At 38.9% G+C, this 16,653-nt stretch overlaps 6 protein-coding genes across 8 annotated transcripts; 1 reads left to right on the top strand and 5 right to left on the bottom strand.

Moving 5' to 3' along the window:
- Positions 1–35: 35 nt before the first annotated feature.
- LOC125208983 (uncharacterized) lies at positions 36–3,870 on the bottom strand. 2 transcript variants are annotated; one of them, XM_048108540.2, is made up of 9 exons: positions 3,712–3,870; positions 2,911–3,091; positions 2,767–2,824; positions 2,521–2,655; positions 1,820–2,422; positions 1,605–1,748; positions 1,410–1,535; positions 1,074–1,115; positions 36–771 (listed from the first exon to the last, which is right to left on the bottom strand). In XM_048108540.2, the coding sequence occupies exons 2-9, from the start codon at positions 3,045–3,047 to the stop codon at positions 157–159; spliced, it is 1,860 nt and encodes a 619-aa protein (XP_047964497.1). In that variant the 5' UTR covers positions 3,048–3,091; positions 3,712–3,870; the 3' UTR covers positions 36–156. The 2 variants fall into 2 exon arrangements, with proteins under 2 accessions (XP_047964497.1, XP_047964498.1); XM_048108541.2 differs by having other exon boundaries at positions 2,911–3,062.
- A 965-nt stretch (positions 3,871–4,835) lies between these two features.
- LOC125211061 (uncharacterized) lies at positions 4,836–7,869 on the bottom strand. The gene is made up of 5 exons (XM_048110741.2): positions 7,780–7,869; positions 6,864–7,160; positions 6,378–6,736; positions 5,930–5,972; positions 4,836–5,587 (listed from the first exon to the last, which is right to left on the bottom strand). Exons 2-5 carry the CDS (start codon positions 6,982–6,984, stop codon positions 5,163–5,165), a joined length of 948 nt encoding a protein of 315 aa, XP_047966698.1. The 5' UTR covers positions 6,985–7,160; positions 7,780–7,869; the 3' UTR covers positions 4,836–5,162.
- Positions 7,870–8,373: 504 nt separating this feature from the next.
- Positions 8,374–11,308, bottom strand: CCB1 (cofactor assembly of complex C). Of its 2 annotated transcripts, none has more exons than XM_048110855.2 (5): positions 11,153–11,308; positions 9,565–9,899; positions 9,306–9,430; positions 8,745–8,897; positions 8,374–8,663 (listed from the first exon to the last, which is right to left on the bottom strand). In XM_048110855.2, the coding sequence occupies exons 2-5, from the start codon at positions 9,886–9,888 to the stop codon at positions 8,477–8,479; spliced, it is 789 nt and encodes a 262-aa protein (XP_047966812.2). In that variant the 5' UTR covers positions 9,889–9,899; positions 11,153–11,308; the 3' UTR covers positions 8,374–8,476. The 2 variants fall into 2 exon arrangements, with proteins under 2 accessions (XP_047966812.2, XP_047966814.1); XM_048110857.2 differs by having other exon boundaries at positions 9,565–9,892; positions 11,153–11,275.
- Positions 11,309–11,790: 482 nt separating this feature from the next.
- On the top strand, positions 11,791–13,322 carry LOC125213196 (carboxypeptidase). The gene is made up of 2 exons (XM_048113593.2): positions 11,791–12,225; positions 13,000–13,322. Exons 1-2 carry the CDS (start codon positions 11,856–11,858, stop codon positions 13,152–13,154), a joined length of 525 nt encoding a protein of 174 aa, XP_047969550.2. The 5' UTR covers positions 11,791–11,855; the 3' UTR covers positions 13,155–13,322.
- Positions 13,323–13,946: 624 nt separating this feature from the next.
- LOC125209946 (2S sulfur-rich seed storage protein 2-like) lies at positions 13,947–14,508 on the bottom strand. Its single transcript, XM_048109520.2, has one exon. It carries the CDS (start codon positions 14,431–14,433, stop codon positions 14,062–14,064), a length of 372 nt encoding a protein of 123 aa, XP_047965477.1. The 5' UTR covers positions 14,434–14,508; the 3' UTR covers positions 13,947–14,061.
- Positions 14,509–15,996: 1,488 nt separating this feature from the next.
- LOC125213197 (2S sulfur-rich seed storage protein 2-like) lies at positions 15,997–16,499 on the bottom strand. Its single transcript, XM_048113594.2, has one exon. It carries the CDS (start codon positions 16,472–16,474, stop codon positions 16,118–16,120), a length of 357 nt encoding a protein of 118 aa, XP_047969551.1. The 5' UTR covers positions 16,475–16,499; the 3' UTR covers positions 15,997–16,117.
- Positions 16,500–16,653: the final 154 nt, after the last annotated feature.

The raw sequence follows: 16,653 nt of genomic DNA, 5'->3' as shown, positions 1-16,653 counted from the left end.
GTTTTTTCTTTGTTATTTTTACACAGCCTATAATCTCTACAAAACAAACAAATGTTACATCCTCCATTGACATAAATCTTGTGTTGGTGTGATTCACCAAAACAATAAATATGGAAACTAGATACACTTTGAGAGAGAGAGAGAGATTAGTGAAAGTCAATCAGCTCCTATATCAGTTGAGTTCCATATACACAGCTCTAGGTCTAGGTTGCCATTTGCGTCTACAAAACCAAAAGGGACCAAAAGAAAATCCACCGGGGGCGATCCTTCGACCCTACCCGGAAAATTGTTCGTGTACGACTTCAGTCTGAGACAGCTATTTCCTCTTTCAGATACAATATCATACAGATACTGGTCCTTTGATGAGCTCGGGCTCATGCAAGTAATCATGACTGTATGCCCAATACTTTCCGTTCCTTTGTTCAGGAGAAAAAGAATGCCATCTTTCTCGGCTTGTAGCACGAGAAATGCTTCATTCTTGTTTAAGGTGACAGGTAAAGGGCAGTTATACTGGAATCGTCTTCCTGAGTCCCAGTGCTTACTGCTAAAATGCTCTGACAGTTGTAGAGACGAGCCAACATAATGGCACTTCTGGAGGGGGCACGCACAGGGTGAACCGATGCAGACTTCTTCGTGCTCTCTTCTCTTGTTGTAAACCACGATTTCTGCACAACCATACTGAGAATTTCGGCAGGGTGCTCTCACTGGATCGGAAATTTCAATATCCACACAGATGGTGTTGCCTTCATCACCATTTATAGGCATATTGTCCTGAAATAACATAGTATAACAAAAATATTCTAAGGCCAGTGTAACGAGATCATAGTGTCAAGCAGAATTTTAAGGTTAAAAACCAGTTATCAGATCATGGAACTCGGTATGAATTGTTGGCAAAAACAAACAAATAAAATCAATGAAAAACTACCATTAATATCCAATAGTGTGAAATAAGAAAGAAATATATGAAAACAAAACAATCATGGATGGCAAGGGAAAAAAAAATCATGTTTTCAAGGTCATTATCTGTTTTTCTCTGTTTTCTACACAATTACCAAAATGGAATCATCATTTACCTCTGCAGTGAACATGCCCCCATTAATTTGATCTTCTCCACACTGTACGTAAAAATCCATAGCTTAAATTGGGAAAGTTATATGCATATTGCATAAATCAAGGTTACTGCACTTAAAGATATCTGGCATGGAAAAGAATATATGAACACAAGCAGATAAACAATGACCAAAAAGATAAGTTTGGTAAATATCACTGTTCTGTAACCATGAACTAAATGAATTAGTTGCAAATTTACCCATTAACATAAATGGGTAAATTTGAAACACTCGAATAATCACATGAAGAATCGATATAGTAATGACCATCAAGATGAAAATGATCTCCAGAATAAATACCTGATAATCAACCTGTTCAAGTAAAGAATAATTTTCAACATCTGGTGGCACTCCTAGATGATTGCTGTCTGATTGGGTCCTATAACCCAGCATTCCCATCCCAAGGCCTCTTTCCTTGCAAACCACCTACAAGAAAACATTTAAACCAGATTCACCATTATTACAATAAATGCATGTAGGTTACATGAAGCATACCTCTCCACATCCGTAACCGCCAAGTTCTTTCTCTTGCTTCTCTCTCTCACTAATTTCTTCTTCACCCCAAGAAGATAGGCATGGAAATATAGCGGGGGACAGTTCAGATGGTTCTCCAACAGCCACACTCTCATAATAAAAGAGCTGAGGAAGGGCAAAATGGATGGAAATGAGAAATAATGTTTTGAAAAATGAAAGGATTTATTGAGTCTCACTTGGAGAAACAGAAGACAGCCACCAACTGCACGCTGCTTCCCTTGACGATAGCGAGCTACTTCTCTAACTAGCCGATCAAGTAAAAACTTCCCCCAGTTATATTGGTGGATAGTGTCCATGTCTGTCAAAAAATGGAGAAACGATGGACTAACATCCAGCCTCGCCGTGGGGCAGAGTAGAGTGCCCAACACATAAAGGAGAAAAGACCTCTTAAAATCCTCCCCAGCTTCTGGGACAGCCAACCTTTCTTCCAGGAGCCTGACAGAAATCCCACGATTTGTAGCATTGTACTTCTTGCGCAATTCAGCAATCAATTCATCAGGTCCGGAGTTAACCACATCCTTCCCACTCGACGCAAATCCCATCACCAATTCAACATCTTGAGGAGTTAAAGGTATACGCTCGCCACAGATTTCCAAGCTGCGCCGGACAGTATTAAACTTCTCCAATAACCAAAGACACAGGCTGCGTCGCAGAGTTCGGCATCTGAGGTTGAGGATACTACCAAATCCCATGCTCTTTACAGCAGCTTTTTGGTCAAGTGTGAGCCGTTGCAACACATTTAATAATCGACCAGGAGAGCATCTAGTAACAAGTTTGGTCTGCACCATGAGGGTCACCATTTAGTTTATAATTATATGAGAATACAATGACACATAAACATCTAATTTATAAATTCTAGAAAACTATAAGCCAATACTTGTCTTCTTGGTTTGGGAATACGTGCTGGGGTAGTGCTCAAGTATTTATCCCATACTTCACGGGCACGATTAGTGTATTTTGACTTCTCTTCAGGACTCATCAATTTCCAGGCATCTGATGCAGCTTTTGTGGCCTAAAAAAGATTGCCCATAAGCACATTTCTTTTCTTTTTTTTTTGTTATCCCCACACAAGTCTCAATTGACACCCAAGCTTTGTATCAGCACTATAACAACATAGACATACCACTTTCAAGCCCGAGGATTCTGGGTGGGATGCAGTGTACTCCTTTATAAATTCACGGCTAAGCAAAAAATGGTTGGAATCAGCTGTATGGATTTCAAAATGGGAAACAAAAGTTTGCAGGAAACCGTTAAGTGAATGCAGTACCTGAATTGCACCCAAGAACATGCTGGACGAGATGTTCCATCTTGGTTCTTCTTCGTTTTTGGCCGACTGATTTCCGACTCACTATGCTCTTGTTCATTTCTCATTAGCGCCATCATATCTTCTTCACATGGAACCATAATTTAAAATAGCACCTTCACCATCATTTAACTCCAATCAGTCCCTAAGAAATAAAGAGAGAACATAAAAACATAGCATCAACCACATGAAATTCTGAATTAACCGCACACATTTTAACGTCATTACTCATCACACAAATAAGTTTCCTCCATATCAACAAAGAATCCTCTACACATCTAAATTAAGCTAGCAACTATAATTCAGATATCCACCCGGTTTAGGTCCACGCGCATGATATCATACAGCATAAGAAACTACTTGACCATCAGTCCAACTTTTATCCTACTCAAGAATCAGAGGAGCAGAGAAGCTTAAACATCAATTCACCCGTGATACTACCATCCAATCGATTAACTGAGCAATGTTTTAGTCAAATGATGCAATCATCAACACTAATTTAACCAAAACTCAACCTCCCTTTGCTAAAGGGCTAATTCCTATGCGGCAAATTGCACAATTAATGGCCAAAGCACTAAGACTCCGCCTAGAATAGATTGCACAAAATCAATTAAAATAACGCAATACAATCAATAAAATAAGTCCAGCATTTTCTCTCAGAAGTGCAGCCATCCATCAATAGACCTAAAATTTGTGAAATGCAACGCATGCAATCTGCAAAGAAATCCCCAATCGGGTGTTGAGGCATAAGGAATCAGCTTGTACCGAGGTCCAAGGCCTCATCGGCGGCATCGGAAGCTCCAGAAGCTCCTTCGGCACGGCGGTTTCTCGTCTTTATAGTAAGTCTTCTTTTTTCCTTTGCTGCACTTCTCTTCGCTTCTCTTCTGTTTTATTCCGCCATCAACGCATCGATTCTTTTTCTTCTTATTTTGTGGGCTTTTGAGAAAAATAGGACCTTATATTTCTCTTTGGGCCATCTATATTTACTTTTTCTTATCATTTGCATTGAGGTCACGGATTCAAATCCCGCCACTTGCTAAGAAACTTCTGGCCTTAATTCGCAACCAAACATAGTCAAACAAAATTAGTCGGATTTCGTCAAAGACGGATTCGGTACACCTATGATTAAAACAAAAAATAAATAAAAATGCAATAGGATAATTTAGTAGATTCTCTGATTCCGTTTTATTAGGCTTTAGAGTGTCATGTTGTTTTTTGGGTTAACCGAGAAGCCTATCCGTTTTTGGAAGAATCTATAGAATCGAGTTCGGTTCTAGTTATCAATCTAGAGTGATTCATGGTTGATTAACCGATCATTTAAATTCGATTATAACTGGACCGAATGAATATCCACCCTTAGCCAATGAGCATTTAGGAATTAAGATTTTTTGGAAGAATTGATATAATCGAGTCCAGTTATAGTTATCAATCAAGGGTGATTCAGGGTCAGTTAACCGATCATTTCAATTCGATTATACTCTAACCAATGGGCTACACAAGCACTTCGGTGATAAATCTAAAAGCTTAATATTTATAAGCGATTCTTTGATTATAACCGATCGGGTCTGGGCTCAGACTATTCATGAGTTTTAAAGAATGGGCCAATTGGAACCCGATAGAATAACTCTTTATGTGACCCAAGTCTCAAATTTACGGATTGGATATAAAATGTCTTACTAAGTTAGTACTCCCTCTGGTCTCAAGGAAGATGACCCTTGGGCAGCACGAATTTTTATGCAGTTTTATTTTGTGTGTTAAGTGGAGAGTGTGTTAAGTAGAAAGAGTAAAGTAAGAGAGAATAAAATAGAGATAAAAATATTTCCATTTATAGAAATGGGTCATCTTGAATGAGACAAACCAAAATAGAAAATAAGTCTAACAAACCAAAATAGAAAATAAGTCATCTTTAATGTTAATGAGACGGAGGGATTACAATTCATGGTTAAATAGTACAACTATAATAAGTTTTTTTTCCCAAAGAAATCTGGATATAACATAGTAGTATGTAAAACATCATCCCTTTTACCAATCTATTTTTATGTGCCGCACTAAATTAAATATAACATAAGTGTTATCAAGTACAGTACATAACTAGATCATATAAAAAAAACCTACATTTGAAAGTGTAAATAAACAATTCTAGCATCATCTGGAAAAGAACAATAAGTTGATCTGTATATCCCAATATGAGGAGGCCTTTCAATTTATGAGTTTTTTCAGATGGAGGTAACAGAATCCGCATCGCTGCTATCACTATCGCTGCTGCTGCTACTCCTGCTTCCGCTTCCACTGCTGCTACTCTCACTCCCGCTGCTGCTGCTCGAGCTCGAAGTCTGGCCTTCTCTTGCTTGTGCATTTTCAGCATTTGGTCCCTTACCAGCTTCGTTGTCGCTAACATCAATGTCAATATCACCAATCTCCTCATCTGTGTCAGTTTGATGTGGTATGTTGATGTCGAAGTCAAGCTCTTTTACTTCGACAGTCCCTCCATGAGGTGGTGGATTGCCATCATCATCATCATTCATTATATCCAGATCATCTTCTTCCTCTCGGTCGTCAATCTGCAACTCCGGTGACGGGTTTGATGAGTTTGGCTGCGCAGCAGGGATTTCAGCAGTCTTCTCCACTCTAGGCTTTGCATCTGATTCGAAGATAAAAGGAGTTCACAATTGTGTTACGTATCCCAACATAACCAAGAATAACAACTACCTAAATGGTATCAACTCAATCAAATATGAAGCTAAACTCTATTCTTCTGACAATACTAACAAATCGAACAGCCTAAGATACGTATCACTATCAGTAGTTTTGCATTTTTTCACAGATAAAAACAAGGTGTTTCACCATTTTTCGCTGTGATGTGACACCAAACTTTAGCCATAAGTACGTACGGCTTAGCGGAATATCCCATGGTTAAGAGGGATGAGAGCCAAATTCACATGTAGTGCAGATGCAGTTAATGTTTCTGTATTAACATACATACCCGAGGTTTTGTAGTCTCCAATCTCAATTCGTTCAACTTCAACCTGCAAAAGTAAATGGGAAAAGGGAAAAGCTAGTTACTCGTTCCAATGGTAAGATACAAGATACCACCGAATTCAAGAGACTTGCTATAAGATCCAAGATATCACACAAATTCAAGATACTTGATGCTATATATCATGTATAAATCATCTGAATATGGACAAAAAGGCTACGAAAATGAGCAGTTCGACCTAAAAAGGCTATGGAAATGTGCAGTTCGTGTTTAGTAATAGACCCCTGATCCCCAACAAAATATAAAAATAACTAAAAATGAGCTATCATGTGTGCAACAATCAGACAATTTCTTAAGAGAGAAGGCATTTAAAAAATAAAGCATAATTAAGAATTTTGATTCTCTAAAAAGATCAAGAAGAAGGGATCAACACAGTTGAATAGAAAGAACCTACAGGCAGAGCAGGATATGGGTCCTTGTCCAAAGGCTGATGCTTAATCCCTTTCGCAATCGGTGGCGAACTTGGATCTGCCATTCCAACTGATGGAACCCCTGGTCCTGGCCCTGCAGATTCACCCATCATCCGATTATGCCTCAATCGCTTGACAGCACGGTGCAATCGCTCCAACCGAAAAGACTCGCCATCAAAGAAAAGAACAGCATCGTTGTCCTTGCAATCCTCACTAGTGCCCTCAAAGGTTACCTTAGGCTTCCCAGGTTGTATATTCTGGAACTCCACGGCAACCTTATTATCTTTGCTCTTGTGCAGGGTGCCTCGCTGATTCTTATCAATTGATGCTGGCTTGAACTCATCTGACAAAGAAATGAATACGATACAATATTAATACAGGGATGAAAATACATCCATTTACAATAACCAAGATTTGAGTACATTGAACAATGAAGAAAGTAAAAGAAGAACAGTAGTAGGAGTACATACAGCGAAAAGTGCAGAATTTCGAGGGATTGTGATTGCTGAAGGAGGAGCCTAGGGTCAGGTTGTACCATCGATCAGCTTGGGGTGCAGTGCTCGGTTCACTCGAATTGTTCATCCCTGCCATTTTATATTATATTTTGCAACGCTCTGACCAATTATGAGTTATCCAGATGCAACAATTCTGGAGTCGTCGGAATTGAACGACAAAGAACTAACAGGATGAGGGTTATTCTTGTCGTTGCCGATGGAAATCTTCGACTCTTTAGAATATCACCTTCACGGATTCACTGTACTAACTTTCTGTTACATGATAAAAGGGGTCGAAGTTACTAATCCAAAAGCATAACATGATTCAGAACTAGAACAATCAATTCAAAGGACAAATTTTCAACAGTGTTAACTAAAATTCAGAAACCTATAAACACAAACATCTTCTGATGCTACCGTACAGCAACAGTAATTTTTTATACAACCATTTCTCAATTAATTCCACTTCGTTATTCATACTGAAACATCTACACACCATCTAAAACAATCAACACATTTTTCTCTACAGCAGTTGGACCGAAAGAAGCAAAAATTCCATAAAAAGGATTAAAAATTACTTTTGCCAAAAAAAAATCTCCTTCTGATGCTACCAGAAACATCTAATCAATTTGGTACTCCAGTAGAAAATCGGTTAAATTTTTCATGGAAAACTTAGCAGGATTCACAACAAGACAGATGATAATACCAATTCACTTTATACATAATACATAGTATGAATTAACCTCAAATCGCATATCGTTTATGTAACACTTTGAGGCAAATCAATTTCTCTTAAATACAGCTAACAATCGCAAAGAGATCGTCAAATGCGAGTATGCATTTTAGAAATTAAACCGAATCTGGTGATGAGGATGAAAGAATCTGCACATACCGAGGGTTAGCAGACTGCGGTGGCGGTGGTGGTGGTGGTGGTGGAGGGTGGCGGCTCCGGTGGACAGGGCGGCGGTTCTAGATGATTAGTGTGGATCACAAAAATATTAAAAATAAACAAATAAACAAAAAATTTAGTTGCGTTCTAATTATAGTGGGCTTTTTATGGAGTATAATTATATGGGCTTTTATGTATATTAATATGGGCTTTTATGCATGAATAGGTTCATATTTTTATATACGATTCTCAATTAATTAGATATTAGGAGATTGTTATTCTCAATTAATTAGATATTAGGAGATTGTTCTGATTGCAAGGTTGCGTTTCATAATTAAATATTATGTTTTATTTATAAGATTAAATCTCACCAACTTAATTTTATATGAATTATCAAATGATAATTGGTCAAACTTAATTTTATATGAATTATCATTTCAAATGATAATTGGTCATGACAACCGAACGCCACTTAAAAATATTATCTTTGTTCTTTTAAATAGGATGGGATGCTAGAGAACAACAATAGTAACTTAGAGATGATTATCGTTAAAACTCACGTTCGAAACCGTAATGTAGGGATAATTGCCGCTAAAATTCACGTCGAAAAAGCGTACTCTCTTGCCTTCACCATATATGTTACATATACATTGCTTTGCTGACTGAGGACTTAACACATCATTCACAATTTCCATTGATTTTATCTTTCAAAGAGACCCTTCACATACACCATACCCTTCTCACTCAGCTGAAGCTCCTTTCTCATCTGCTCCACTTGCTGATCGTCGCCTTGGACGATGATCTCCGACAGGTTCCCGTCGTCGCCCACCAATACTTTTACCTGAATCTGCTCCTTCCTAGATGCTTTCGTCCAGTAATAAACTCCCCTGTTTCAACACCACGCGTTAGCTTCCCTCGTGCGACCATCCAGTTAAGAGTAGAAAACAGGAATATCATTACGGACTTACGCCAATGGACTCAATATGGTTAGCCAGAACCAGTTGTTTCCGATGTCTGGATAAGTTATTGTGAGAACAAGTGCTACACTTGCAAGACTTATACAGGTGCAGAAAGTGAGCAATGCTGCTTGACCTCGGCTTGGCACCATCACCCCTTCGAATCTGAAAGAGATAAAAACATGTGTGCGTGTGTGAGAGAGAGAGCGAGCGATATATCATCATAATCGTGCTACTGATCAACTTATATGTTACAAAGGTCATAAACAATTACATGAGCGTGTAGAGAGGGGAGGGATATGTAATTGCTGTAATCCCGTTCGATGTTAATGTCATGTAACCGAGCTCAGCAAAACTAACTGATACCCAATAATATAGACATACATTTTCAACTATTTCCCCAATTTGGAAGCATTTTTTACTCTATTGTGATCACTGCATTGCAGCCTACTCATATTATAGACATACGTTTTCATCTATTTCCCCAATATGGAACAACACGAGCTATCCAATCTGCCTGAACTACGAAATGAAAGTACTCAACAGCACAAAGCAGTGGTATTGATTGCTTACACTATTGTCTCTCCTCTATCTGACACTACAAAATTGTTGCGAGTAAAGAACGATAGTATTTCTCCTGCAACCTGACTAGGTGCCTTCTTTCCTTCCCCTTCTCCTACGAGTGTCTTCTTAACAACCTAATTCAGACATTTAAATGTAAAGGTTCAATTTCAATGAAAAAAGAGAGCAACGAAACAACACTAGTATGTATCCTCATACTTACCCGATGCTAGTTTAAAAGCAGCAGTAACTGGAGCTAGAAGTACAGTACCTTGGATTTTACTGAACGTTTGATGAGGGACCAAAGACCGGGAACGGAGATGACAAAGAGACCCAGAGAAGTATAATAACTAGCCAGTGAGTAGCCAGTACTTTCTGCAAGCAGAAAGAGAGACTGTGTATGCTGAGGTAGATGCTCCACAAAATCTGAAGACGACAACAAAGCATCGCCCACAGAGGTAGATAGTTGAACTGCAAGGCTCCTCTGCTTTTTTGGCACTCGGACACTTCCAGGCCATGAGTGAATGTGCTGTTGGTCTTGGGTTGAAATTGTGCAACGATGAGAGAGAGGAGATATTAGTAGCTTTGTTGCCATTTTTCTGATGACTTCAAGAACAATAAAAACTAATCAGTTTTTGAGAACTTGTATGTTTAATCTACCTCTCATTTACATTCCACAAGTTCTCAAGTTTAATTTACTACAATGACCATCATGTATCAAAGCCATAACACACTTTTGACTTCAAACTGAACGAAAACCAGTTTATTTGAATCACTGAAGTTGATAGAAATAAAAAATCTCAATCATCTTAACAGAACCAAATGATCAAGGAGCAAAAAAAGTATGGGGAATTAGCTATTAGTTAAACACACTTCTATGATCATGTTACTCATCAAAAATTAAGAAACAGAGATGTTAGCTTGTTCATACAAGGTTGCCAAAAGCACAAAGAAAGATTTAATCAACCTTAGCAATTGTATATTTAGAGCATTATCATGAAAAAACTAAGAAACGTAATCCAATATGGCAATTCACATCCATATAAATGATTGAAAGGACAACTAAAACACATAAAAATGAAATCAAAGCTTGAATGAAAAGAGTAAACAAGAAGACTAAAGTCACTTCTAATTGGGCTTCAGTTGGTGCATAGGTAGTAAAAATTTGTTTCCTTCATTTCATATACATCAGATAAGAGGACCTGTGCTTAGCAGCTAACAACTCTATAGACATCACAGCTAAAAGCACGAAGAACCTGAGTAAAGACATGAATTTTCTTTTGGATAAGAGTATCTAATAATGTGTAGAAATTGTAAATGTACTCTCTTTAAAGGGCCGTTTATAGAAACACAGTGGGATAAACAAGAAATACCACAAATTAACTGAATTATCAAAAAAGATGCAGCATAAGCACATAGAAGCTCCATGACTACATTTAGGGAAGATGCCCACATCAAAAGCTACAAATCCAATCAATAAAGAGAATTATAAAAAATCTTAATGTGCTGACTACGTGATGAATACACATCCTGCAAGAGTGATTATGGTTCGAAGCTAGAAATATTTGGATTAGGGTTTTGGTTTTGGTTCAATCCAAAGATTCATTATCAAAGAAGATTTGCAAACTTCCATATTGTTGTTTCCAGAGCTAAATTATTGTAAGGATTTCAATTTCATCAGCATAATCCGAGGCCATCCTATTTTCACAGATATTCACACAAACACAAACACACACACACACACAATGCATATTTCCTGAGGTAATTGGCGCCTAATTCAGCTCACAAAACACTAGCACTACTGCAGCGGCTCCACGATAACGAAAATGAAATAGAAGAGGAGAGATGAAAGAACTCACGGCTGTAGAATTGATGGAGGGAAGGGAAGCGGAGGCAGGTGGAGATGATGAGCCCCTCGCCGAAGAAGAAGGCAGCGGTGGATAAGGGGAAAGGAGCTGCTGAAGATGAGATTAGTGGCGGTTGAATGGGTTTCAACAGAATAAAAATCGCGTTTCGCCGTACCGATTTCATTCCGTTAATTAAATTGAAATCGTTCCTGAACCTAAACGCCTACAACATCGAACAAAATTAAATTGTGATATTTTAAAAATCAAAATTTAAAAATATACTACTACATGGTTAGTAATTTTTTTTTAAAAAAAGTGTTCAATACATTGAGATTGTTTGCAAATTTCACCAACGATAATTTTTGGGGTTGGTTTTGATTTTATTCTTTGAAAAAAAAAGCACATATAAATTTGAAAAACTCAGAATTGAGTCAATGCACTTTGAGATGAGATAAACAATCACAACAAACGGAGTTTTTAATTTTTATATTTCTCGATCACAAAAAATAACAACTTATCTATATATAGAATTATAATCAAATTATATCGAGTCGAATATAAGATATTTTTATTTATATACTAGTTGAAATAAATTATTTAATTAGCTTACTTATGCTAGTGAAGTATATTTGTGTGGATAATGAATTCAATTAGAAGTTTATAGTTGTGAAGTCTTATTTTTTGAAATGATCTAGTATTACTGAATATTATATAAATGTTTATTAAATATTTAGTTGAATATTGTTTTCCTTCTCCAACAGTTGAAATACCAACCAAATTTTGGATTGAAAGCACAGTAATCTCTCAAATTTGCTGCTCAACGAAGAAAATGGCTGCCCAAATGTTATGCACCAGCTACTCATCATTGTCGATCCATGGCGATAACAAATCTCCTCTGCCATCACCGCACAAGCTTGAAGAAAATGTTGTTCGGTGTCCTTCACGGCGCGCCGCCGGGAAATTATCGGTGCAGTGCTCGGGAAATCAGCCCCAGATTTTGAGGACTTGCAAGCACTGCAAAATCCAGTTCGATCCTCTGCAAAACCATCCCCGCGCTTGTCGTTTTCATTCCGCTCATTTCGGAGGTATGCTCTCTCTCAATTGAATTGGATGCGTCTACTAGTATTTGATTTCACTTTGATTGCTCGATTGATTCATCTGATTTTCAGCTGCTTTATGCTTCTACATGAGTCTACTGGTTCGTTTTTTGTTTTTATTTTTCTGATTTAGGAATTGTCTGTTTTTCCTGATAATTTTGCTTGAATTTAAGTATGTAAAGCTGCACGATTATTGCTCTTTGCAGAGGATTGCTTTTGATTTCACTTTGACTGCTCAATTCATATGATTCCGGCTGCTTTATGCTTTTATATTAGTCAATTGTATGTTTTCCTGTTGATTTGGATTGAATTGAAGTCATGTAAGGTCGCAATGTTCTTTACAGAGGATATAAATTCGAATTCATTTTTCAAGGAAAAGTAGAGTATTTCAATTTATGTTTCAAATTTGACTGTTTGAGTGTGCCTAAGGAAGAAGAGCACTGAAGGGGGTGAATGTCTTTTTGCCACAATCAGAACAAGATCGTGTAAATCTCAACAAAAGCTAAGCTATATTTATCTTAAGATTAATGCATTCTCATTGCTAAATGATTAGCACCATAGCAATAAAAAATTTTAGCTTCTGAAAATCTGAATCTCAGTTGTGTCCCCTTATCCTCACTTGCTTATGCCGCTGATCCTATCACTCAAAGTGAACGTTTCATTATATTCTTGGAGGTGTTGATGGCAGTGTGTTTCCTACTGTTATAGTTTATGAAGCACTGTTAATACCTGACATAGGAGCAATCAATTTTTTTTCCTTAGGAGAAACCAAGAGAAAGTTTGAGAGTGTATACACGGGTGGCACCATGCATACGCCTGATTCGGGAAAGGTTTACCAATATTGGCACTGCTGTGGTTCTGAAGATCCCTTTGACCCCGGATGCACTGCGGCACCTCACTCTTCGTATGATGACTGAATATGCAACGGTCTGGATGCTAAATCTTGAGATATACTGTGATTACTCTTGTCCTGTATCTGCATTTACTTTGATATGTTCTTGTTACCTATACTCTCGAAAAGTAAAGCATTTTCTTATATCAATAGAAACAAGAACCATAGCCTTTTCATGTGGTTTCTTTTGCTACTGTTTGTGATCACTCTGCAGAAAGCTCTTAGCCAATTTTGTTTAGTAGTCAAGCTCTCAATAGGAAGTTGAGACCATACATTTGACATGAAAAAATGGGCTTTGTCGAATGGCAAGATACCTTATCATTCACATATGTATAGTTTCTCATCATTCGAATGGATACAAGCTCTAGCCTGAGAGCACAGTGTGCTCAGCAACCGGCAACACCATGCTTTTATGTGTGGCTTCCGTTTTTCTCTTGTTTCTTAAGTTCTTTTTATTTTCTATTTTCTGGCGAGTTGATTAGTCATTGTTCACTAAAAAGTGGGATTTTTAGCTAGCAAATACTATCGATCACTGTAGTTTCTTGGTAATTACTGAACATGTGTTCATATCAACGAGCACGAACAACTGAGTTGCAGGAGCAAAAAATTTGGGGAGTTTACCGAGCAACATGGTGCTTGGTAACTTAACGAGCACTGATGTGCTTGGTGATTGTCATATATACCGAATGTCTTGTGAAATAATCGAACTCTAGGAGCATGTTTTAGCTTTAGGCGATTTATCAGTCTTAGAAATAATTGCTTGGGAAATATCCTATTCCATCAACCAACAAGCAGAAGAAAGAAATAAGATAGGATCAATATCGAAGATGTGGTAATTTATTAGGAAGCAAGATCTTAGCCGATGGGCTAATAAACTGGTCTACAGTCTGACCACCATTTATTAGACTAGATTCGAGAGAGAGTGTGTGTGTTCAGTCGAAGAAGCGGGGGCAGTTGCAGGGGCTCATCCGGCACATGGTGGGGAGAGAGCACATCATCCTCTGCATCTCCACCTGCTGCGGCATCTCCATCATCATCTCCTTCACAGCCCCGCACCTGCACTCTGAGCTCACCCGCCTCAGCTCCGAGCAACACTTCTCCAAATGCTCCTCCTCCCCACCGCGGCGGCGGTCGTACGCGTCAGCATAGGGCCCACGCCTCATCTTGCTCTCCGCCCACCTCATGCAGCTCGACATTGGCATATGCTGCTCCACCTCGCTCTCGCACTCGTCCCCCCTGTATCTGAAGGCCGAGGCGGTGGCGACGGTGGCGATGAGGAGGATCAGAACTGCTAGCTTGGCCATTGTTGGGTTGTGGATATATATGTGTAAGGAGATATATATTTGTTGTGTGTGGTGGTGGTGGAGGAAGTGGGAGTGGAGGGGAAGGTATTTATAGAGGATTTGAGGATTTTGCATGACCGGAACGTGGTGGCGATGAGGTGTTGGGGCGGCGGAGGGGAGCTTCCACGTACAGGTATTTTATGCACATGCTGCCGTTAGCCACCGCCAATTGAAAGCTACAGCTTCTTTAAAATTTGGCGCACATGGAATTTTTGAAATAATTATATGACAAAAATTAGTTTGGTTGTTATTTCAACATTGTGATGGAGTACTTGTTTTTTTAATGTGAACTTTATGGTTTGATCATTTTTTTAAAAAACTGAATCAGAACGTTTCTTTAATTATTTTATTTTAATTAAATCAGGTGCCCCGCTGTATAACTGTTTTAAAATACGGAGTACAATATTTTTTTACTTGAATCAGTTAACATTTAGTTGATTAGGCTTCTTCAAAATCTGATTCTTAGTTAAGGATAAGATGGTAGGTAAATGGTAGATTAGCTTGGATAGACTTGTCTACACCCTATCTAGCGGCGTATCTTGGATTTTTGATTTGGGGTGCATGTCTTGGCATCACTTCGCCAGACTAGACCCTCAAGTAATGGAGAGATAAACTCGGGTAGTGGTTGAGATAAGCCCTTAAAACTTAAGTAGCGGTTGGGATGAATTTCCGAGTAGTGATCGAGATAGGCCTCTAAGTTTGCATCTTTTGCTATTATTCATATACTTGTCAAAATATTCAAAAATGAGATAAGAAGCAACAGAGAAGAAGCCAGACATATGATAGTAATATACATGTAATATATGTATGATTGAGAGATTAATTGAGCCAAGAGAAACAAGAAATCTATATTTTGAGGTAATTCATGAAACAGGGAATGAATGCAAATAACAAAAAAAGAACTGCTCTATGGCTCTGCAGATCCCTTTGATCCCGGATCCACTTCGGCACTTCACTCTTTGTACGACGACAGAATATGCAACGGTAAGGAAGCTAAATCTTGAGATATTCTGTGATTATCCTAATCCTGTACCTGCAATTGCATTGAGATGTCCATGTGGTTTCTTTTCTACTGTTTGTGACCACTCTGAATAGGAAGTTAAGACAATACATTTGACATGAAAAAAAGGCTTTGTCGAATGGCAAGACACCCCATCATTCATATATGTATAGTTTCTCATCATTCCAACGGATACATGCTCCAGCCTAAAAGCCCCAGCAACACCGTGCATTTATGTATGGCTTTTGTTTCTCTCTTGTTTCTTAAGTTCTTTTTATGTCCTATTTTCTGGTGAGTTTGATTGATTGTTGTTGTTCACTGCAAAACAAATGGGATCTAGCGAGCACCGTTGTTTCTTGGTGATTACCGAGCAATATGGCGCTTGGTAACTTAAACGAGCACACACGTGCTCGGTGATTGTCATATGTACCGAACGTCTTGTGAATTAATCGAACTCTAGGAGCTTTTTTTAGTTTAAGTGATTTAATATAACAAGCAGAAGAAAGAAATAAGATGAGTGATCATACATAGAAGATGTGGTATTTTATTCGGAAGCAAGATGTTAGCCGATGGGCTAATAAACCTGAACCCTATGATACAGTCTGACCACAGTTTATTCGACTAGATTCGAGAGAGAGTGTGTGTTCAGTCGAAGAAGCGGGGGCAGTTGCAGGGGCTCATCCGGCACATGGTGGGGAGAGAGCACATCATCCTCTGCATCTCCACCTGCTGCGGCATCTCCATCATCATCTCCTTCACTGCCCTGCACCGGCACTCTGAGCTCACCCGCCTCAGCTCCGAGCAGCACTGCTCCAAATGCTCCTCCTCCTCCCCGCCGCGGTGGCGGTAGGGCCCGCTCCTCATCTTGCTCTCCGCCCACTTCATGCAGCTCATCATCGGCATCTGCTGCTCCACCTCGCTTTCGCACTCGTCGCCCCTGTAGCTGTAGGCCGAGGCGGTGGCGACGGCAATGAGGAGGATCAGAACTGCTAGCTTGGCCATTGATATATATATTTGTTGTGTGGTGGTGGAGGAAATGGGAGTGGAGGGGAAGGTATTTATAGAGGGTGTGAGGGATTTGCATGGCCGGAACGTGGTGGCGATGAGGTGTTGAGGCGGCGGAGGGGAGCTTCCACGTACAGGTAGTTCATGCATATGATGCTGATAGCCACCGTCGATTG

The sequence above is a fragment of the Salvia hispanica genome, chromosome 3 (assembly GCF_029641045.1).
Source record: "Salvia hispanica isolate PSC_SH4W2 chromosome 3, Shi_PSC_v1, whole genome shotgun sequence".
Lineage (NCBI taxonomy): Eukaryota > Viridiplantae > Streptophyta > Magnoliopsida > Lamiales > Lamiaceae > Salvia > Salvia hispanica.
Note: the sequence above shows the minus strand (reverse complement) of the source record. Positions and strands in the feature narration are given on the sequence as shown.